We start from the raw sequence: 24,589 nt of genomic DNA, 5'->3' as shown, positions 1-24,589 counted from the left end.
TTTCTGTGTCAGGCAGTGTATATTTTAAAAGGTTAGCTGGGGAATAATGTTTATAATATACAATGTGCTAGATATTATTGGATGCATAATAACAGTAGTTTGACAGGTGAAAAGAAATTATTTTAAAAAGCATCTCAGTGAATTAGACAAATGAGCATCTGCTTTTTGAATTGATAAAAATAGTTTTTATGTGAAATTATCAATTTTATTTAATGTTACTGGAATTGCTGTGTACAAAATAACAAGACTTTTTCTGTCTCAGTTAAAAATGCAAACACCACTCACCTTTGCAAATACAAATAGACCAGTACTCACCAAACCATGCAAGTGGTTTTTAAATATTTTACTAAAATACTTTGTTGTTTATGGGTTTAGCATAAAAAATATGATACATCCATCCATAATATGTCTGAGAGGTACAGAGATATCAAAATGTAACAAACAATGTAGGATTAAATATATTTTGCATATGCATCAAAGACAGAACAAAAGCAGCAGTACACAGTAAAAGAAATGGGACAGCTGTTCACAAATCATTTTTATCAATGCTATAAACCTACAAATTGCCATTAAACGCAATGATATCAGCCGAAAGTGGATATATAAAAAGTGGCAGAAGCTTGGTCATTGTCTATGATTTTGAAGAAAGCGTCATTTTTGTGATATTTAAATATTTCATATTCCCAAATGTGTTGTTTCTGACTAAGACTTTGAATATTTTTTGAAAAGATGTAATTTTTAAGTGGCACAAAGTAGAAAGCTTCTTTCCATAATTTCTATAGCCATGCTTTAATAACAACTTCTGCTGGACATTAGTGACAGTGGTATTGTTAAACTGCGCTAAAGATGAGTCCTAAGGAATTGCTTAAAGGTCCATATTGGCCACAGCACAATTCCAGCTGTTAAAGTAAGTTGCCTGTGATGAAGACATATATCCTTGCATGGAAGGTGGTAAATGTCCCTTGTCTCCATAGCTTCATCTCTACGTTGATTAGGAAATCCCTGGGACCCTGAACTTGGCGGTTTAAGAACACGGCACCCGTGTAGGCATTCAGCTTCCTTGTGCTGAAGTAGTTTTCCTCATTTCCGCTTGTGATACTGACAATGATGTTGTCTCCGGAATAGACAGGAGAGGGTCCGATGCGGAAGATCTGAGCAGGGATGATGATGTTGGATTGGAAGCTGAGGTAGTAGTAGGTGATTCTTAGAGGAGAGTTTTGACACTCCAGGTAGTTAGGACAGCTGATTCGCTCACAGCGCCTATGAGGGAGAAAGAAAGGAAAACTTTTTTTATACAGCAGCTTTATCACCTTCCAATAGCAAGACACTTCAAAATGACTTTAAGACACATTGTTTTAAATGCACACTGGCTCTGCTTTGCCAATGTAGCTCCATATCTGAATTTGTGATAGGTAAAAAAAAAAAAAAAACTACATTTCAAAATTATTCTATATTTATTCTGTACTTTGTGTTGTGCATTTGTTCATTCAAACAAGTCATTTTGACTTACAGGACACCCTGTATTTAAGGTATAATTCTTCTAATTGGTTATCCTTCACACACAGAAGGTTTAAACAAAAGACAGGCTGGGCTTCAAACGCTCACAACCAGACCTGTGCACCTGAACTGATCAAAGTAGGGATATGCCATCCAAGTGACATCATACACAGCCTAGAGTAGAAAAAACTGAACAGAAAAAATTTAAAATTATAATGATGACCTTCTGACTGAGAGGGATTATTTGTGCTGAGCTGATTTTTCAACAGTTGAAGTGATCCTTCCTAAAATTATGCAACTGCCTATGACCTCCCCTCCCACCCGGCCCACCCAAAAAAACCATAGACACTGTAAATTTTTACAAAGACCAAATGAATAGAATTCTTTAAGGCATGTTTTGACTTACGTGTCAGACACTTTTCGGTAGTTTGCCGAACAGCTAAAAGAAAGGCAGCGGTACCCTCCTTGAATGTTGTAGCAGGTCTCAGCTAAGGAGCAGTTATTGGCCCCTGTGGCACACTCATCGATATCTAAAACAGACAGTTTATGCACAAGAGCTGGTTTAGTCACCGACTTGGTTAGTCACAGGGTAATGGAGGGAAAAAAATGTCCTTGTGGGGAAAAAAAGACTATTCAAGCAAAAAATCGAATTAGTTTGACAAGATTTTTAGGCCAATAAAGTTTTACAGGCTGTGTAATTACTGCACCAACCAACAATTATATTTATCTGAGCAGAACCATTAGTGTATGCTATGTAAGTGGGTGCTGAGCCATTTTTAAGGTCAGTTTCAGGGCGAAGCTCGATGGGGCACACTTGCTCTGAGGCGGCTGCAGTACAGTGAGCGCATGCATGTTGTGGAGAGCTATTCACCTCTGCAAGATCGTCCATTTGGAGACATGGTATACCCATAGTCAGGGCAAGCACACTTGTAACTGCCTGGAATATTCACACACTTATAGGTGCACAGATGGCCAATGCTTTGGGAGCATTCATCAATGTCTGCATGACAAGGAGAATAAATCATGTCAAATTGATATATAAACTTGTCTAAACAAACGTTTTGTATAAACACGGTGCTTGCAATGTGTAATAGAGCATGCTGCACCTTCACAGGTGTGGCCATCCTCCTTAAGGTAGTAGCCTTGTCTGCAGTAGCACTGGTAGGAACCATAGACGTTGGCACACTCCTGACTGCATAGGTTGGCCAGACACTCATTCACATCTGGGGATTAGAGGTTAGAGCTCATTACTGTCACAACTGACTTGATCAAAGCAGTTTCAATGTTTTTATCCTAACATATAAACAAGATGTTGTTATGAAGCCAATTATGGTTTTAATGGTTCCAGCTTGAAGACATGGCATGATACACAGTACAATACACTAATGCAGCTAACCAGCACATGTTGTGCTGTGCCCAGCTTTCACATCAGCTCAGCCTTACAGCCTGTCTATCAATGCATACAAGCATGGTGTCTCAATAAATACACAAGAACACATATTTTTATGCACAAATGCACAAAAATCTACAGTGACATGCGTCAGCATGCACATACTGATGCAAACACACCCGTACAGGCAGACATTAACACATACACACCTTCACAGTTCTTGCCATCATCAGATAAGCGGAAACCAGAGGTACAAGAGCACTCATAGGAGCCTGGGGTGTTCTCACAGGTCTGGGCACACAGACGGCCTCGGTAGCTCCAACACTCGTTTATATCTGAAAGAAAGAGGCAGCATCATCATCATACTTAGGTGAGTGCACTTTGTGTTTGTGAGTTTGCATCCATGTGTGCAAGTGCGTGCACGCAACCAGGCATGTGCAGTTTTGTTGTCCTGCACAAATACGTACGTGCCTGTGCGTGCTTGCGTGCATGTTAACGAGAGTGCGATGTGAGGGGACCATCTGTCTGCTGATAGTCTAAACACACGAGCAGAGTCCATTATTATGAGAGTCACAACACAGTGAGTCCCGAACAGAGGGAGCAGTGGCGGGATAAGCCGGGGTGGGGCAAAGTCCTCTGCTGCAGGAGACGTGATGGGTAGCTCAGCGGCAGAGGCCAACAGCAGAGGCTGGGAAACAGCAGCAGCTCTCCCACAACAGAATAATAAATAGGGGGAGAAGAAGAGGCAGCCAAACCAGAGGGATTGCTGTACAGTGGCACAAGGAAAAACAGGAACTTTTTCTTCAGATTACATATGTAATGTCCTTCATACCTACACACATCCTTCTGAATGAATCATACTGATAGCCTGTTCGGCATTCACAACGATACGAGCCAGGTAAATTGTGGCACAGCTGGCCTTCTCCACATCGATGTTCGTTGCTCTGACATTCATCCACATCTAAAAAAAGGCATCATTTATAAACCAAAAAAAGGAAAAAAGGCAGAAATTATATTCATGAATAGCATTTGTTTAAACAAGACACGCATACAAGACATGTTGATTTTGACCTTAAGTCTGCACATGTAGGGTTGTTTGTTTACGATGCGTTTCAATACGAATCTTACCAACACATCTGGACCCATCAGGACTAGCATGATAGCCACGGCTACATGTTATCTTTCTGTTGCAAATGTAGGATCCCATTGTGTTGATGCAGTTAAATCCTGGACTGCACGGCTGGGTCAAAGCACCACACTCGTCAACGTCTGGCATTGCGGACACCACAGGGGGGGAGGAAGATACGTTTTAAGAAAGGCAGGAGAAGAGGAAAGCCCCAAAGGCACAAAGACAAGGGTCCTGAGACCAGAGTGCAGCTTTTTAGCCACACTGTACAGCTGTGATATCAAAGCAACCACACATCACACAGTTGCATTCCTCTGGATAACTTTGTTGTTGTTTTGTGTGTGTGTATGTGTGTGCGTGTGTGTGTCAGAAATTTTCTCCATTTTCTCATTTCTCAGAGCATTTCTTTCACGCTCCTTTTATAGCGGCGTCTTCTGCCTCGACATGCCTCAGTTCCTGCCCCTGGGGGCTAATTCCACAGCATCAGTTTGTACTGGAGTAGGACATAGGATTGGCTTTTATCCACCCTTTGCAGCCCCTAACAGCAACTTCTCTGATCTCATGTCTGTGTGGCATTTAACCCCTCTGTCACTGCAGACCTGCTGATTCACCTGCATGACAAACAACCGTGCATCTTCCCGCACTATGATTCACCTGTGCGGGAATTTCTGTTGGTGCATCTGCCCGGATTCACTCATTTGTTTGGAAACAAGATAAGAAATCTCTTCAAAAGGAAAAAAAAGAAAAAACAAACGATGAAAAAATTGTTATGGTTTGCCAATTTTAATGACTTCTCTCTGTGTGTCTCTTTTTCCTTGGCATCCTTTGTTTAGTTTTACCCGTTTAAGTTCTCTACATATTTATGGCTCACGTCTTCTGATTATCTTTTGTCAGTCTGTGTTGCCAGCATTCCCTGGCTGGTCTTTACCCCATGTTCTTGTGTTTTGGATTTAGTTTCCTTGCATCCTTGTTGTCAGTATTTGGATTTGTCTTTCTGAATTTTTGGACCATCTTCTGTTTGAGCAACTCCCCGATTTTAACCCAAGTTTTGTTCATTTAGTTTTATTTTGTTCATATGTTTATTCATCTTATTAGTAGTAGAACTCAATCAAAATTAAAAATATATATATATATATAAGCAGAATATTGAGGAAAAAGGTCTTTACAACTAGTCTGAGGCAGAGGATCTTGTTTTGAAACAAATGGAAAAAATAAAGCAAAATAAAAAGATATCCAAAGACAAATATGTGATTAAAATCTGCAGCAATATTGATCATTTTGGAGTTGGACAAAACATAAGAGAAAAAGGTGAAACTGATGATATGTGTCTCTGTACATGTAGGAATGTTGTATGAAATTATATCTTTTGCTCACTTTTTGTAATAAATAAAAAATTTTCTATTACACCTGTAACCGAGAAAACACAGTGAACAAAGCGCTGCAGGTCTAGCAAGGACATTTTTTGGTTTCTCTTACCTACACACCTGCCCTGCATGTTGTGGCTAAAGCCCACAGGACATCGAGTTTTGGGGTTGCATCTGAAAGAGCCCTCTGTATTTACACACTCAAAGCCATCTCCACAGTTATGGGTTCTCTGCGCACACTCATTGATGTCTGTGGGAGAAGAGAGGGTTTAATGGAGAGAAGATGTAATAGCACATTTTACCACTGGATGGCACTCTGGTTAAACAGCAGAGTGTTGACTTTTGCTGCTGTTCATTCATCATAAAGCACTCTAAGTCAAGGCTAAAAGAAGTAATTACAACTTAGAAATCATATGTATACTAAAAAGCTGTCATGAACAAAAGACCTTTCAGGTATATTAACCTGATTAGCACATCTAGTCAAAGCAACACAAGTCTCCTGTGCATTGCATGAGTGAACACCGCGTTATATTCCCCGAGAGTCTCACAACACCTGTCTACTCAAAGATTTACCTGCTGAAAATCAGCTTTTCACATCTGCTGCCACGGTGTGAAGCAAAGCTGGAGGGAAATCATACTCTCAAAATATTTAAAAAAAAAGAAAATACTGATGTGTTTGTGTATGTCTGTGCATGAAAACGTTCACAGTAGTTTTGTGTTTTCAAGTAGGTGTGCAGTATTTCACCACTGCAAATGTTGTACAGAGGCCTAAACTAGTTCTGGCAGCCCTGCAGACACAGGGTAGGTCTCTAAACAGCAGATAGTGATTGAGCATCTCGCTCCTGACACAAACCTGGCAGACTCAGCAAGAAGCTGAGTGAGCCTGACACCAACAGAAAGACAGAGAAAAAGCAGGAAGCAGGATAAATGTGTGAGAGACTGGTAGTGATTTCCCCTCGCAGTGAAGTCAGAGGGATCAAGGAACCTTGAAAGGTCAAAGCCTCCGCATGCTGCTGCGAGAGACGATTTAACCAGTCAGTTTTCTCAGTGTTTCACTTAAAAATGAAAAACAATACTACTAAATACTGTAGAGTTAGGTAATGCAGCCATGTTCAGAGGTCACATTTTTAAAAAGTTATTTTGACAAATTCTTGTTAATGTTTTCTAGTTTTATTCTCCCCATCCTGCTCTGGGTGCTGAAAATGAGAAATGTAATTTTTGCAGTGGAACGCTGGGTTAGCTGTGGGCTACATATGTTTTTAATCTCCTAATATTAAAATAATTTGCACTACAGAAAATCATGCTACATTTGCTGCTAGCTGTCTCTGTTTGCAGCTACAAATGCGCAATCGAGTGCTTTGTATTTGATAATGGGAAAAGTCTTTATTTGCTCATCACGAACCAAGATTTTCAAAATCAACGGCAAGACAGCGAGCACTAATGCAAGATTGCACAATTAATTTTCTGGTCTTAACTGAGTCATTCACTTCCCAGATGAGGGAAGAAAGCATTTGTTTCCTTTTGAAGGCTGAATGTGCTTCATTTGTGTGAGGAGGCTAAATGAGTGTTTCATTATAGCATTCGTGGTAAGACATTAAGTTGGAATAAGTAGCACGGCATAAAGACGTTTTTGCATTATCTTACCTAGGGTGAAACAGCCACATTCTTGGCACATTGTGTGACAAATTAAAAGAAAGAAAAGGTCTGTGTGCTTTTGACAGACTATCATTAATTTTGCTGGTCTGATTGCTCCCAACCCGCTTTGCATAATGTTGTTACTTCAGAGCCAATGATCTGTTTGGAGGCTTACTTTCTTCTTAAATGCTCGTTTTGCCCGACTGAAGATCCTTTACATTCACAAGGAATACGGATTACCTGACTGTCCTTGCTCGAAATCCATCTGCAGTTTCAAATGCTACTAATACTGATCTTAGAGGCCCTTCTTCCTGAACACTGCTGGTGCTTTATGAAGGAGACCACTGCACAGGCCCAATTTATGGTGCATGGAAATAATGAGACGCATAGGGAGGTTTACTATTTCATGCCAAAGTTGGGCACCACCCACCCTTGAGCCTGGAAGCTCTTCATACAGTTAGCAGCAAGAAATACTATAGAAAAAGGTAGATTCTTCATGTTTTGTTGTTTTGGGGTTTTTTTGTTATTCAAGCTTACTGTGTGCTTAAAATGTCATAATTACAGGGTGATTTTAAGGTGAAGGGCGAATACTCATAAGGCTTATAAACACTGGAACAGTGCAGTTTCATTACATTGTAATAACACAGTAGTTCACATACTCCCTTGCTGCCATTTACAATATATTCACTGTGGATGTAAGTAAATACATTGATGCTGGTTAATGCTGATAAGGTGTAGTGTACCTTCACAAATGTCATTGTTGATCTGGTATCCAGGCGGACAGGTGATCAGTCTCTGACAGACATAACTCCCTGCAGTATTCATGCAGTGCTCATTCAGCTGGCAGGCATGTGGAGACAAACACTCATTTGTGTCTGGATTTTGAAAAGAAAAGAATCAGGACAAATGTGAGAGTGTGAAGAAAGAGAATAAACAATGAGAAGATGCACAGATTTAGAGAAACCAGACAAGATGTGGGGAGAAAAAAAAATGTCTTTGTCTGGTATCTGACAATCAGCAGTTTGACGCAGACTAAAGAGACAGGTCAGACCCTCCTCCAAGAGAAAGATCAGGAGTAAGACCACTGGGTATAAAATCCACACAATGAGAAATTTGTTGCCACAGTGAGCTGCTGTCACAGTTTGCTGCTGCCAAGTAGAGAACAGACCAATGGTTATAGCTTAAAGACAGATCCCGAGGGAAAGAGCTTACACACATAGCGCAGTAGCTGATCAGACTCAGGATAAAAAGGATAAAAAGTCCATTCTGAATGTAAATAAGAGGTATGGTATGCAGCTGCTAAGCTATATTGTGATAATGCATGGATAGTTGGGATAATCCCTTTGGAAAATCAAAACTTCTCCACTTATGTTTTTTTTTTCTTTTCCAGTTGGTGACTAAAAGTGAAAGGGATTAAGGGCTGTATCTCCTCTGCAAATCTAGAGGTGCTGATGAGCGGAAGAGACAAAACAGTGGCAGACAGTCTTGCCAAGAAACTTCTCAAATGGAACCAAATGTCTGCGAGCTCAAGAAGAAGACTTAAATGAGTGCTGCAAATGCAAGCCGCTTTCACTTCTTCAAAGGTTTTCTGCATTATTTCAACATTTTACTTCCTTACCTTCACACGAGCGTCCGTCAGCTCTCAAAGAGAATCCTGGCGAGCAGGAGCATCGGGGCTGTCCGCCCACTGGAGTGCACTGTTGCTCACAGATGTTGTTTCCTGAAAATAATGCCGTGTAGTCAGGTCAAATGAAATGCACTGCATTATCATTACACACAGCACTACTTCAGCAGAAACAGAGGAGCGCTTGTGTTGGAGGGGGGAAAAAAACACTCTGTTTACTGTAATGCCGTTTGCTTATTTTCTTCCAGGTTTCCAGGTTGATTGCTGACCTGGTCATATTCAATTTCATACTATTGGCTCACAGTGTGGTGGACCTCCACCCTGGTGTCATGGAAACCAAACAAGAGCAACAAAATGTGACATGGCACTCATTATGATATGAAGAATGAATTACTAACACCAAAATGCCACTTGTGTTTGACATTTGCAGCACAATCACATGTGATGGAAAGGGAGAGTTATATTCAGCGGCATTAAGGTGGATGTTCCGGTCTCCAGATGAATGAGCGTGCTCACTATGAGCCGCCAGATCTGCAGCTCTCTCTCTCCATTTATCAAGCACTGCATTTCTAACCTTCACAGGGGTCGAGTAGGACTGACGACGGAAGTGGAGAGGTGGGTTCCACTGCTGCTCTGTCAACCTCCTGCAGTCTGTTCTCCTCATCCACCGCCTCTGCACAAACATGAGTAATGTCAAGACAAAAGCGAGGAATTACTCTGTAATCACAAATTCCACCTTTCCATCTACAAAGGTCTTCGAGACTTAGATGTTGTGCAATACCTGCGTTTTAGGATGATATGAGGCTAGTGGCTACGGATGAAAGTTGTAATAGCAATATAGGTGAGACAGGAAAAAACACTGCCTGCAGACAAACATTTGGTTTTATCAGTGAGGCCCATTGCTCACTGTAATTTGCTGAGAGCTCTAGCATTAGTATCCTGTTGAGACAGGCTTCTGCTGGTAAAAGCTAGTGTTGATTAAAGGCCGGTACGTTGCACAGTCTTATCTAAAAATACTCCTGAACTGTGAATCTGAGCAGATCTTCACTTTTGTCTTGAAAAAAACAAACATTTCAAACAGCGTGGAAAAACTTTCGCAAAATCCCATTTGACGACAGCAGAGATGTGACTAATTGGCCATTGCTGTCAGTCAGGAAAGGGATGTTGTATGAATAGAATAATTATTATTAGGCACTATCAGGCCTTGCAGACAGGAAGGAACTCAATAGGCCAGGAAAATAATACACAGTGAATGTGTAGATAAATGGGCTCTCTCTGGGATGCATGCAGACTGTAAATCATTGCTTTAAAAAAAACAAATGGCAGAGAGAGCCTTTTCCCCATGTGTTGCTATCGCTAGAAAGGTCTTGTGGTATTTAGTGTGACAGAAAAAGATTGGTGATCTTTACTTACCTTGCACGCAAGAGAAGGCGTCCTCTTGCAACACATACCCGGGGTTACACTCACACCGGAAGGAGCCTATTGTGTTAACACAGATGTGGTGGCAGATGTTGCCCTCATATATGAGGCACTCATCCATATCCTCCACCTCAACAGGACTCTCCACCGCATTCTCCCCATTCTGGTCTTGACCAATGGAGAAGGCCTCTCTACGATACGGGCTGTCCGATACTACAGCACAAGGAGAGAACAGCTGTTACTCTCACAAGTCATGGCATATCATCAAGGACAAAACCTGTTAATTACCTGCAATATTTACATGGAACATAGTAGTAAGGGGGATTTATTTTATTAGTTTATTTTTGCAGGGCTGACTGCACAGGACAAAAGTGTGACGGCTGGGGCAGCTGTCGTGTGGTGGAGCGAATGAGGACGCAAGTCGCAGACAGCAGCGGAGGTGCGAGTGAGTTTTATTTACAGTGAACAATAACTAAGGTGAGGGCAGAACAGAACATAAACCTAAACCGGGAAAAACTAATAAACAAACCTGGAAACATAAGGTCAGCGGGAGATACACAGAGATGACACAAAGAACGCAGGGCAGAGAGGGGCGGCGAAACGCTGACTAACACGGCACAACACAGACAAACCAACAAGGATCGCAGACTGACACCCACTATATATACACACACACACAAGGCAATCAGGTAATGGCACACAGGAGGGGAGCACAGCTGATCCTAATTCACAAGACGACAGGAAGACACAAGCTGACACAGTGATAACAGACACAGACCTTGAAAGTAAAACAGGAAATTCACAAAGACAAACTCAGGGACACGAACAGAGCACAGGAGGAAGAACACTAAAGCGCTAAACACAAGAACCAAACCCAAAGCACTAATACAAAATAAGAATTAGCACAAAACACAAGATGAATCCAAAATGAAACACAAAACGCTGGGTCAACAACCCAGGACCATGACCAACAGTCACATATGACACCGTTCGCATCCCAAACAAGTTCATCGGTGGGCTATTATGAAAATCAATCCAGTGCAAGATAAATAAAATCCACCAAAACACGTGCTGTATTTCTAATTATGCTGAAGATTTAGCATTGCAATGGACTGAACGTCTGTCAACCTATAGCAGCCAAAGAAAATCAGTGTATGGTAACTTCCAATAACAGTGTTTTACTAGAATAGAAATGAATACAGTGCAAGCAGGTACACACTAAATCTCTTATAATTATATTACATTTGGTTATTATATGTTTCTTTCAGCCGGTTTCTTTCTCAATATTGGAGAAATACCATGTTGATAAAAAAGATTGATAAAATAAAATGACCTGGTTTGTTTTTAAAACTGGTGCCAGGCACTGCCGGTTTCCCATTAATACTCCTGCTTTCAACCTGCAGCATGCCTTTCACAATGTGAATTCATGCATGTCAATATTTGTTCAGAATACCTTTTTTTGGTGGTGGAGTAAAGTTCAAAGGAGGCCTTTCTCTGATAGTGTGCCGGCCATCTTGATTCACAGTCCTCCCCTCCTCCCCCTCGCAGCAGGTTAGAAAGATGTGTCTGCAGTGAAAATCCAGGAAGTGGTGGGCTTCGCAGCGATGCCCCTCACTGCGAAACTGCAGCCCAAGGGAGCAGCAAGTGCAGCACTCCTGCAATTCACACAAACAGCCTTTGAACGTGAAGTTGGGGTTTATGTAAGTTTTGAAAGTAGCATGGAAACAAGTCTAAAACCCACTTTGTGAAAAACAAAACATACTGTTATCCATCCCATATTCATGATTTGTTCTCCCGGCAATGTGGGTCTAATGATGGCAGTTTTAATATTTCAACTGGTAGGTCAGCTGCATTGCCAAACAGGGAAATTACATTTTTTTATTAATCTAATTTTTTTTTTTTACAGAGTATGGTCCCTGAGGATAATGTTTTGTGCTTTTAATGAGACCCTGACATCTCCTCTAGTAGCTCTGCAAATTGTTTTTTTAGTCAAATGTTTGAAATGGGACTCATTTCCAGAAACTTGGTGGGCATGCTTGCTGCCTATATAATTAATCTTACATATTTTCCCTTGACTCTTCATAGTGCCAGTAGCTCTAAATTATAGTAAAATATATCGAGATTTGTGCTGTACTTTGTGGATTTGTTTTGCAGAGACCTGATTAATGGTTTCCAGAGGATAAAGACACTCATTGGCCATTTCTTTAGGTTAATTTGTTCAACTGCTCATTAACACAAACATATAATTAGCCAATCACATGGCAGCAAGTGGACATGAAGTTCAAACTGAGCACCAGAATGATGTAGAAGGTGATTTAAGTGATTTTGGATGTGGTATTAGCACTGACAGGCTGGTCCGATTATTTCAGAAACTGCTGATCTGCTGGGAATTTCCCACACAACTATTTCTAGGGTTTACAGAAACTGGTCTGAAAAAGAGAAAATATCCAGTGAGCAGCAGTTATCTGAACAAAAAATGCATTGCTGATGCCAGAGGTCAGATGAGAGCAGCCTGCTTCAAGGTGTAGGAAGGGAATAGTAACTCAACCACTTGTTACAACCAAGTATTGCAGAAGAACATCTCTGAACATACAGCAAAATTAAAATCACACTGGGTGTTACTCCTGTCAGCTTAGAACAGGAAACTGAGCCTACAGTTCGCACGGACTCAATGGACAATAGAAGATTGGAAAAATATTGCCCAGCCTGATGAGTCACAGTTTCTCCTGCGTTATTCAGACGTTGTGTCAGAATTTTGTGTAAAAATCACGAAATGATGGATCCATCCTGCCTTGCATCAACAGTTCACGCCAGGGGTGGTGTAATGGTGTGGGCAATGTTTTCACACTTCACACCATCTGAACATAGTTTAAACACCACCGTGTACCAGAGTAATGTTGCAGATGACTGTCTACTCATCTTCTAACGTCTGCATCCAGCAGAGTAACACACCATGTCAGAAAGCTCAAGTCATCTCAAACTGCTTTCTTGAACATGACAATGAGCTCACTACAATTAAATTGGTTTCCATAGCGATCACATTTCAATCCAATAAAGCACCTTAAGGATGTGATGGAGCAGCAGATTGGCATCATAGATGTGCAGTGGACAAATCGGAAGCGACTGTGTGATCCTGCCATGACAACATAGACTAAATATCTTCAGCAAGTTCTTCAATTTATGCCACAAAGGATTAGGGTGGTTTTGACAGCAAAAAGGGGGTCTGACCTGTTACTGGCAGGATGTGAGTAGTGAGTGTATACTTGTAATGTTGGCAGTCACCTGAATGTTCCTGACTATTCCTCTGTTGCTACTGTTGCTATTTATGGGCTAGTTTCAGAGAACTGGTCCTAAAATTAATGCTAATCCTAAAATTTCATACACAGATTTATGTTCCCCTCCAGATAAATATCCCTTAACCTTTCCTCTTGTGCCATCATCAAGTCAGATAGTTTTCTCACACCGTGAAAATGAATTAGATTCCCTTAGCCTCAGATGTATTTGTGTTAAATACTCATTTCTAAATTCTTTGAAGACTTTTATTATTGTAAGCATATTAACAGACTCCTGTTAGCATTTAGCCAAGAGTACTGCTGTGCAAGAAATTCACAGAGCCACAAGCTTTTCATCTTGTTGGATTGATCTTTAGTAGTTACAAGTCTGAATTTGGGGCAGCTCTCCCCTTGTGTGTGGGCTCTTACTCGTTTTCCCTCTAGCTCTCAGCAAGATTACTGCTGCAAGTGCCCGGGAGTATAGGGAAACATAAAACTGAAGTAATGATTGCTGTGATGTAGCGTGCTTGTAGATGGAATAATATTACTAAAACTACAGGGGTTCCTCAAAAAGGTGGTGAAAGCCAATATTTAACACCTGTACAGTGCCAGTAATGGCCTCACGCTGCTCATGTGCCTCTGAACAGATGGGCTGATTTCCTTCAACAGGTCAGGTAGCAAATGAGTTACTTTGGGCATCTGGACATATAATGGTTACGCAGTCATCGCGAATGGACCTCACTGATTGCCTCAATGTCTCTCCTGCCCTGCTGCTTTTTTGACATCTTTAATTATGACGCCATGTTCACACAGTTTCATAGAATCAAAATCTGACATGTCCAATAGCCTAGGGCTGCTGTGAAGATAATAAAGTTTGCAAGACTGTGGGAATCTGGGGTTGTATCAGGCCCTAAATTAGTGTCTAGATTAAATAGGATCATTAAGTAAAAAGGATTTGGCACAACACCAGTAAATCTCAGAGGACATCTACAATAAAATAAAATACTGGCAAATGCCGTGCTGAACTGTGTTTGCCAGGTTACCTGGTCACATATACTTGCCTTGTAATAATCAATCCCACATTTATTGCTGGCATCTTCTCTGCACATATTTCCTGCTCTGGCTGCATTCACTCCAGCCAAGCACTGACTTTCTCTCAGGGAACCGAGGCAACACTGTTGTTGGGCAGTCCTGACAGAGAAAAGCACACATGAGAAATGACTGCAGAAATGTCTGGACTGCAACTGTGGCCTTCCAGCGGCAACAATTCTTCCAGAGAGTGTTACCACAGAGCTGACAGGACTGTGTTTTCAGGTTTCTGTGAATTCTATTAGATGGAGAAACTGAAATGAAAATCTTAATATTTAGCTCTGAGAATCATTCAGCAACACCAAAGAAAAGTGAGCTCAAATGTGATTAATCATGCAAGAAAACACCTCGTTGTAACGAAAATTGTGAAAATTACTTTGTCATTATGTCTTTTGTGGCCTTTAATGAGGTGAGAAATATATTCTTCTGATATGTTCAGTGAAGTAGATCAGTGTTACGTAATAATGCCCTTACAAGCACATCGAGTGCATATCTTTTGCGGGTGGTTCCATGTTGTTACAGTGACCATTAGCCGAAGCCCATTTCGCCCCTGTCTCACAGCAGGTTTTCAGCTGCTCCTTGGCAGACACTGTAATAAAACACAAACACCAAGATCCAGATTTATCCTACTCAGTGTGCCAGGGTTTCAAGCCACATAAAATAATGTTGACATCATGCATATCGCTGGATTCTAATTGTACATCATTTTTATCTAAGAATCCCGTCAGCGAGATGCTGTAAAAATGTGGTTATTGATATCTGAAATACAATCAAATCTCATCTCCTGCGGGACAGAGTTTGCTGGATTCGGTGACTGCACGCTGAGAATAGCAATTACAGTGTGTGTGTGTGTGTGTGTGTGTGAGTGTGTTTGTGTGTGTGTGTGTGTGTGTGTGTGTGCATTTCTTTTCTTTTCAAACTCCTTGACTCTGCTCTCACTTTAAATGGCAACAAAAAGTAGGAAACCCCAGACTCTATAAAATTAGCTTCAGAGTAAAACTGTTCTTTTTTTTTTGTAAAATCCAGGTTGATGACTGCTGGATCAGAATAAAGGGATAACATATTAGCACTTCATTTTAAGCTGAGAGCAGACAGAGCAAAAACACATGATTCGGTTTACAGAGACAAAAAAGAGCTTATATGTGTTTCCTGAATAACAGGGAAGCGCATTCCTGTGCTGATTTGTGGCCCCTGCACTACTGTACAAGACAAACCTCTTTGCATTTATGTCTTCTCAGCTTGTCACACCTTGCAAGATTATAAATATCATAAAATTTACACCTAGCAATGGCTATGTTTTCCTTTTTTACTCATCCAATTAACCCTAATTTCGCAAATAACATGTTCTTATCCAATTTACGTTCAAATTGAGACAAAAAAAATGCTGCTACCCACTCTATTCAGTACTTGACGATATATTTAAGTCAAAGCAACTTGTGTTAACATTTCATCGGTGGTGATGAAAGTTAGCCTTCGTCTTCTGTGCGAGATTAAGTAGTAATCCATTCTGTGTTTTGGAGACAATTCAGTTAAGTCTGAAACAAAGCTGAGGATACTAGAGCATGGTAAAAATGATTTATTTTATTTTTAAAGATTTTTTTAAAAACCCCTCTCAGAGAGCTCTAATTGGTTTCTTGCAGTATGGTCGTTTGGAAAATCAGCCATAAGTAAGGGCAGGGATCATAGAGAGGAAAGACCAAGCAAAAGTCTTTTCTAAAGAGATGATGCTCTGAAGAGAAATCAAGCATGCCTGAAGCCACTTTAGCTTTTTAACTTCCATGTTCACTTATTTTCACTGAACTATTTCTCTCTGACCTACCTGTGTAATAAGGCCCAAGCAATTACTCATAGCGGAGTGAGTGAATGCTGCAGTCTGCATAATTTAAGGGTTTAAAAATGAGGAAATCTAAACCTTGAAAGGCATGATGCCTCTTTGATACACAACTACAGTATCTGTATGTACGCCGTGCAGGTAAACAAGTCCTTTTGAACCTTTCTGGAAGTATATTAAAAGACAGAGAACGACAGGGAACGTAATTATTCACCCTCTCCTTATGCCTCCTATTCATTTTCTCCAAGTGGAATCACTCCACTTGTAACAAACAAGCATAAATTCCACATGTCAAATCAAAATGCGGGATGTATACATACAGCTCATCATCATGTTTCAAAAGGATTTTGCGTCTGTAGGAGATTATGTTTCATGAAAATAGCTACTGGGGGCAAAAACAATGATAAACTATATCAGCCAAACATGTATCTAGTCAAACCAAGTCTCTTCCTTTCTCTCTGACAGTCCTTATAATTAAGCCTGTGTAGAAACATTTTCCATTCAGCTGTGCAATAATTAACTAAGCTAATTATTGTGCTTCCACGACAGCGATTCAAGATGCACTTGAAAGGTGGCTCAGCGTCATCTCTCTGTTCCAGGCTTGTCATTAAATCTGTCCATTAAAGTAACATTAACACCAGATGCTTCACTTTTGTCTAAATCCAGAACTGGTGACATCACACCCTCTGAAAATATGAAGCTACAATAACAACCAAAATGGGCAACTCTCAACATGTCTGGAGGTGTCATAAAGCAGTGCGCTGCCACTAATCAAGGCTCGCGTGTCTCTTCTTTTGTGCACTTGGACAGGTGGGCTGAAGAGATCAGGACCAGCACTGAAGAAAAACAGCGCATGCCAAAGGTCGCCGACATGCAAACTCATGAGGCTGAACATGCCAGATGATTTAGGCTGAAAGCTTAAAAGCATGAGGAGATGTGTGTGTGTGTGCGTAGGTTGGGGTTAAGCACCCGAGGAGGTGACACAATGTTCTTCCCCACTTCTACACGAGTACTTGCAGAGATATCGTGTCTTTTGAAACACACAGTCGCTATCCAAGAACAGCTGGCCGTGACATAACAGGGATGACTCGCATGCTATGATTTCATTTCCAAAACAGACATTTCAGGTTTCAATTATTTGCAACTTTGGCCTTAATTTCCCCCGAGACTTTGAGCCAATAATCGTGGGATTATTGGCTCACAGACTTGTAGTCATGGAAGCCCTGAAGGGTTGTCACATTGTTTGATAGTTTTGCACAGTAAACCCCAATCCAATTACACCTCCTTGTGGTAAAATAATCTGAGTGAAACATTAATACACACTTTCCAGGGTTGCCACTATTTGCTGCATTGAATTACTTTGAATTATAGCTTCCTAATGTTTCCCAGTGTTAACACCCATCATCACAGCCCACACATTTTTGTGTATTTTGAGTTATAAACAACATCTGCATCAGTGTACATTCCTCAGCACACCTCTATCAAATTATTTTCCACCGTCTTGTAATTTGAACCTACTTTCCCCTCCCTCATGGAGCCTTATGGATTCCAAGTTATGTTCACAAGCCATAACGCAGGAAATTTAGCCATGTTTTGCCTGAGGAAATCTTTGGACCTGACACATAGAAATAACAGCAGGGAATAATTCATACCTAATTTGTGCTTTTCAATTTTTAAAAGTCCCATTAGAAGTAATTCTGTTTCTGCATTAGTAAAGTATAAATGAAATATTTTGTGTAAAAGAATGTATGGACTGGAGGTGAAATAGTCGATTACTTCTTGGATTACATGTATTTGTTCATATGCGTATATGTTTATGACAGAACTGCAAATGGGTGCAAGACACAAACCTGTTATTTTTCTACAATTTATCACCAATCTCCCTTTACTTATGCTGTGGGTGAGTTTTATGAGTGGTTTCCAGCATCTGGAATTTTTTTTTAAATATATTTATAATCATGGGTGACATGAGGCTCAGGCGGTTTTTTAGTAAGCGAATGATGCGTATGGGAGACAAGCCAAAATTAAATGAACTGAAAGATACTTAGATTAATTATCTTCTTCAAACTGATCTTTACAGAAGTTGGAATGAACTCTCACGTAGTCAATTCTGGATTTCACCCGCCTTTTATCCTAAGGAAAATTATACATTTCCCTTCCCCATGCCCACATGCAAGATGTTGTGACAGTTTTGTTGGCAAAAACAAGCACTACTCCACGTTATTTCACTTCACCTCTTATATTTCTTCGTCCTTTACTCTTGTGCCTTATCCACAGTTCCCGTTTTGTTTTGTTGTTTGTGTTTGGTACAGCAGGAACGAAAGTTAGTGAGAGTAAATTTGTGCAGAGGTGTGCTTCAGATGGAGTGATTACTGGGAAGATTACTGGGAAACCAGCATCCTCGTGAGAGATGGGTAATCACATGGACTCATGAGGGAGAAGCAGCAGCGCCTGGCAATCAAGCCATAACAGTAGGCTCATTCATTAGATGGGTATTATGCTGCACACAGGTACAACCCCCAAGAAATCCTATACCAGGTTAGCCCCGCATTTAAACAGTCTAAACAATTCCACCCTCCTTCTGAGCACATTCTGGATCTGTCTGGGAAGGAAAAAAGGCAAATGAGCAGGAGTTATTGACTGAAGAAAAGCACAAACACATTTGTTTTGGGCCGCAGCAAAGGCAACTCATTTATGTTTTGTGAAAAATGTCCGTGTTCTTGTTATTTATGCTTTCTCTTTTGTTGTCTAAATAACTTTGGCATCTTCAGATAATTGCACTGATAAAAAGGCATTAGTCAGGACTCTTATCAGCTGGGATTTTTCCTGCTTGTGCTTGAAGTGTCACCAAACTGGACGTCTTCCTTTAGTCCAGTCCAGTGAACTCTCACTTCATTCATCGTGCAAACTGAGTAGCCAGACCAGTTAGTTCGAGCTCCTTATTGCTGGTGAAATACTATGCCCACTTAGACTTTCAGCTGTGTTGCATTATGTTTATCTTCTGTCTGTAGTGTCTTAAAATTTTCAATGTAAGGATAGACGACTCACATCCTGGACACCAGACTACCTATGGATACAAATAAAGTAACCTCTCTGTACATGAGCTTCACAGTTAGTTCTTGAAGTGCGCTCCAACAGAAAAACCACATAGATGCATTCTGCATATATTGTGCATACCTGTAGGGGCCAGGCGCTGAAAGGAAAAATTGGTTCTGACAGGTCTCAACAATAAATCATAGAGTTGGAAAGTAGCTTAACTACACACCTTTCAATGGCAGTTTGCTGGACAAAACACCAGGAATAAGTAAGATTTTTTAAAAGCTTCTCCCCTTTTAGGCATTTATAATTTAGTTCACCCACCTCATATAGGAGATCTATAATATAGTGAACCCACCAGTGCCTTAAAGCCATAAAGCGTGTAAAAAGTAGGTTTTCCTGAAATGAAATTCTTCACTAAACTCAAAGCAATATAAATTTGGATTATTAAATTGTAATTATTTTTTTTTGATTTATTGCATATATGTAAACTAACTTCACATATTCCTAGTGCTGTGTAACTTGCCTTTGACAAACTTCATCGTCTGCTTTCTTTCCAGTACTCTGACCAGCAGTATATGCACCGAAGGGGAACTGATCTGTTAGAGAATATGCTAATAAACACATGAAGGATTTAAGCAAGTGGTGTGGTCTCACTGGAGCAAAGCAGGGAAAATATGAGACACAGACTTATTCGAAGCATTATGATGTAATCATTTTTTGTTTAAAGCAGTGCCTGGCTTACTCTTTGTTGCTGTTTAGAAACCTCTAGAGAAATAAAAATAGCATTTTCTTAATGTGAATGTATGAAAATGAATATATACTAGATATAGTAATTTTCCCTTCTGAGTAAGGTAGATAAATGATATCTTGGGAGAACAGTCTTTCCACGAACAATTGTTTTTCCTGGATCCCTGCCAGATAAAATAGAGTGATTATAAATTCGTCCTGAAAAGAGAGAGGATGTGAGAGAAGGAAATGGAGATTTCCTTTGAAAGAGTACATCAGTACATCATCACGGTGTGATTTATTTTGAAGCAGGCCTTGAATGCATCAAAAACATTTCATGTTTCAGATTTGTTTTAAATTCAATACCTTCAATGAAAATTCACACAAGTAGGGATGCTTTGATTTATCAAAGGTTAGGATTACTTAAAACTGTGCGTTATATGTTAACTTACTTTCTGTGTAGGCCTCAGCATCTCGAGTCTGATAGCTGCTGAGTGTTTGAGGTTGTCTTTGATGCTCCTCGCCTTCCTCTCTCATCCTGACTGGAGCTCTTCTAGTGGGACTGAATTGAATTGTAGGGTATAACTGTCGTTCCTCTTTACCAATCAGCTGCCTGTGCTCCACTGCCTTTTCATGTCCTTTGTTGGAGACAGAACGGGGGTCGCCATGACTTTGTCTGTTGTGGCCAAAGGGCCGGCTGTTGGTACGCGCAGTGCGTGCTGTGTCTCTTAGAGTATCCTGGCCCGCTCTGTTTCTGTGACTGCCATGTTTCATGGGTCTTTCTCCAGTTTCCTGTTGTAGCCTGTGGTGCCCGGTGGTCACTATCTGTGTGGCAGTAGTTGCCTTTGGTGATGATGTTTTGTTTTCACCTCCTGTGGTAGTTGGATCCATATTATGAGTAACCTCATCCTCTGTGCTCCTTTGTGTGTTTGGGCTTTCTTCTTGTAGCCTGTGTCTCCTTTCATCATGAGAGCTGAGGCTAGTGGAGCTTGACTCTGGGTAAGCTGGTGGTAATGTAGTAGATTCCAGTGGTTGGGCCAGATTTTGGATAGTGGAAGATGTTGGCTCTGCCAGAGTATAGTCATAATCCTCTGTGCCAAAACTGGGTGGGTCCTGCTTGTACAGCGGTAGAGTGTTTTCCCTCACCAGCTTGGAAAATGGTTCTGCAAGACTCGTTTGTTGGCTGTTGCGATTGCCTCGAAAGTCTCTCAAAGGATTGTTGTTCTCTGTAGTTGTTACCGACATGGGCTTATTAACACTGCGGCGGTCACAGCCAGGGATGGGTGAGCACATTAACCTTCCACCTTCATCTGGACAGTGGCAAACTTGGCAATGATCTATCTGAAAGGAGTGCCCCGCTTTATACTTCTTGTTGCCATGGGCACAGCCAATACGACCACACTGCAGACATCCATCTGCAGGTTGTAAAATGTCAATGCAGTTGGGGGAAATTTCAGGGCATGGAATGAAATGACAGCTTATCTTCCCTCCTCCCTGAGGACAGGAGCACTCGGTACTTCCGAAATCCACAAAGTAAGATTTCCCCTCTGGGACTTTCCCATCCCTGAAGCCTGCTTTCACACAGTCATAGTACTGGTAGCCCTCACAGGTGCAGCCGTTTTGTATACATTTAGGACAGCAAGCACCTTTTTCTAAAACATTTTCGATGCAGTTCTGGAGAACAGGACAGTCCACGCCTGTGCAGTCTCTCTGGCTTAGACAGACGTCCACATACAAAATCATCGAACATAGAAACAATGTTGCTCTTTGCATGTTCATTTTCGATTTTTTTTAGTATTCACTTCTTCAAAATAAGCCTCCAAATGACAAGGATGTTTGCATTCTTTAGCCTGTAAAAGTAAACAGCGATTATTGATATAAATTTCACAGCTATTATCAGAAGCATATTTTTCACTTAATGACCTGTCTATTTTGACAACATGCCAGATGTACATATTTTCCATGCTTAATGTTTTGGCACCAGGGAGGGTGAAAGCTGTGGTTTATATTTTGATTGCACATGGAAATTTGGCAAACGGTGATGTTGAGGGAAATATAAACAATAATACGCCAGCTACATTTCTCAGTGCTTGAAAAAAAAATGTTGTTCAATAACAAAAACACCCTTCATACAATACAATAGTTCAGTATTCAAAAATCTGTCATCTGAGTGTCTGAATGCATGTAGTATATTCTTAAAAGTCCTGTCTGCATCCCTAGATTATGGTGGATATGTTGACCGAGTCACTTGCTGATATCTTTCCATAATAATTGTTTTCAGCAAACTGTGCTCTTGCTGCTGCCTACACTGAATTAATATTTTAAGTACATCAGACACGTTGATCTATACAAAGAATTATACAGGAGCTATAAATGTTTTTCATTAAAGATCTGGAGCCTTTTCTTTGTATACAATACAGTGCAGAGACAGAGTGGCAAGATGCAGTCAGAGTGTGTCAAGCCTGATCCTGTGAGAAAAGTGATGTGACTTCAGATCAGAGAGCATACTGAAAACCAGGTGGTTTCTATTTTACTTTTCCTGTTTTTCCTCTCTGCTTGCTCTAGTGCCAAGCGCAAAACACTTATGTGACATTTCCTACTAAACAGTATGATTTTAAAATTAGAGAATAGCCCAAAACTGTTCTGCATGACAAACTTGTCTTAAGCAATTTCCTGCTGAAATGTTTCTAACTTAAACAGAGTTCTTCCTGAAGCTTATTCTGGCTGTAGCTCAGGTGGCAGAGCAGGGCAGCCACTAATCAGAAGGTCGGTGGTTCGATCCCAGGCTGCCTCCGGGCTGCATGCCAAAAATCCTTGGGCAAGATACTAACCCCATGTTTGCCTACTGGTGGTGGTCAGAGGGCCTGGTGGCACCTGTGTCCGGCAGCCTCACCTCTGTCAGTGCGCCCCAGGGCAGCTGTGGCTACAATGTAGCTTGCCATTGCCAGTGTATGAATGGGTGAATGACTGAATGTAGTGTGAAGCGCTTTGGGGTCCTTTGGGACTAGAAAAGCGCTATACAAATGCAGGCCATTTATCACGTTTGCACCAGCAACATTGTGGAGCAGATCCCCACCCAGTAAAGAGCTGCTGTAGAGGGTAAGTAAGAGTGTATGCTCAAAGGTGCCTTTTTCTTAAGGATAAACACCTGACTTGGGTTCGATGCTATCTAAACATATGGCTTTGAAATCTTGTTGTAAGTTTGTTTTCATGTAACGTTGAGTAACTATTCAAAAAATATGAAATGCATCTACGCCAAGGTAATAAAATGAAGTCTAGATGTAATCACAATGGACTCCAGGTCAATAATGTGACATCTGTTGCCATGTCTTCTTTTCATAATTCAGGCACAGGCAGAACAACAAAGTGCTTTGCAGCTCCATTTAAAGAATCAATGATGTCTTTGTGCTCCTGCTGCAAAATCATTTTACCAGATCTTACAGCCTCTAACCAGCACTCTGTTGTGGTGCTTTAGCAGTGTTGAACTCAGCCCTAAAAGCACTAAAGCTTCTGCCTGTTTGTCTATAAAACCCATAGTAAGTGAAATGGTAAGTTAAACATGGAAAGGACCACTGATAAGGAAATCATAATGTTGAAAAATAGTCTGTGGGCCGGTGTGTTCGGCTCAGAAAATGTCCTGCAAAGCATTTCAATCTGTGTGTTTTGCCAACGCAGTAGCCAAAAGTTGACCTTTACCCTTGTGCCCACCGAGACACGCGCGCGTGCACGCAAAAACTTGTAAAAACCGCTTTTGCCCTCTGCGCAGAAGCAAACGCGCTGACTTGTCATAATTTAAACGTTTCCCTGATGGTTGATAAAACAGAGTGTCACACCTATTAAAGCAAAGCACAAACTTCCAAATCATTTACAATCATTTGTCATGAGCAACACCCATGAGGTGCCTTGACTGAACGTCTCAGTCACAGAGCCGCACATAAAGATTACATAACCGATGCTTTAATTCATTCATCAAATTATCCGGTCAGAACAAGAAACGGCAGTCCAAAACACTCAAACTAATATTAGCTGTAATTAGACTGTGCAATACACAGTTTAATTTAAGCGTCTGTTCATATGCTCACGTCATGTTTCATGAGATCTAAGTGAAAATCAAAAGAAACTCATGTTTGCAAGTACTTTTTCAGTTTTATTTCTAAAAGTGCTTACCTCGCGTTCCAGGATCTTGCAGCGCTGGTGTGCTTCTGAGCAACAGTTGTGCGTAAAGTTCGGGCTCACTCTTTGGATGGGAGCGCCTCCGCTCTCTTTTTTGGGGAAGGGCGGGACAGACTGCTATAGAATTATTTCCACCTTTTCCCAGCTTTTTCAGCTTCCTTTTGAGCATAATGATTCAGCCAAAGTACAAGAAATGACAACACTAAAATGTGCTTTGCGAGGAAAAAAATTAAGGAAGTTGAGGTTGTGTAAGCCTGTTTGGAAATGCAATCCAATGACGACAATGAAAAAACAGTGCCGAGTATGATGTGGTCTTATATGAATATAAGGACGATTTAAACATCACGTTTGTTCTTTGTTTTGTAGGTATTGCACAATTCACCTTGAAATCCTGTACCTTAGCA

General features: G+C 40.8%; 1 protein-coding gene across 1 annotated transcript; it reads right to left on the bottom strand.

The window, feature by feature from the left end:
* Window positions 1-328: 328 nt before the first annotated feature.
* On the bottom strand, window positions 329-24,344 carry LOC102202740 (fibulin-2-like). The gene is made up of 17 exons (XM_005749056.1): window positions 24,180-24,344; window positions 20,465-21,862; window positions 14,891-15,005; window positions 14,389-14,518; window positions 11,509-11,710; window positions 10,050-10,268; window positions 9,211-9,309; window positions 8,631-8,732; window positions 7,756-7,887; window positions 5,490-5,627; window positions 4,016-4,156; window positions 3,720-3,848; window positions 3,097-3,222; window positions 2,604-2,720; window positions 2,369-2,497; window positions 1,904-2,027; window positions 329-1,260 (listed from the first exon to the last, which is right to left on the bottom strand). The coding sequence occupies exons 2-17, from the start codon at window positions 21,789-21,791 to the stop codon at window positions 903-905; spliced, it is 3,588 nt and encodes a 1,195-aa protein (XP_005749113.1). The 5' UTR covers window positions 21,792-21,862; window positions 24,180-24,344; the 3' UTR covers window positions 329-902.
* Between the last annotated feature and the right edge of the window lie 245 nt (window positions 24,345-24,589).

This window comes from Pundamilia nyererei, unplaced genomic scaffold (genome assembly GCF_000239375.1).
Source record: "Pundamilia nyererei isolate P.nyererei 1_Seehausen unplaced genomic scaffold, PunNye1.0 scaffold00236, whole genome shotgun sequence".
Classification (NCBI taxonomy): Eukaryota; Metazoa; Chordata; class Actinopteri; order Cichliformes; family Cichlidae; genus Pundamilia; species Pundamilia nyererei.
This window is presented reverse-complemented; position numbering and strand designations above follow the sequence as displayed.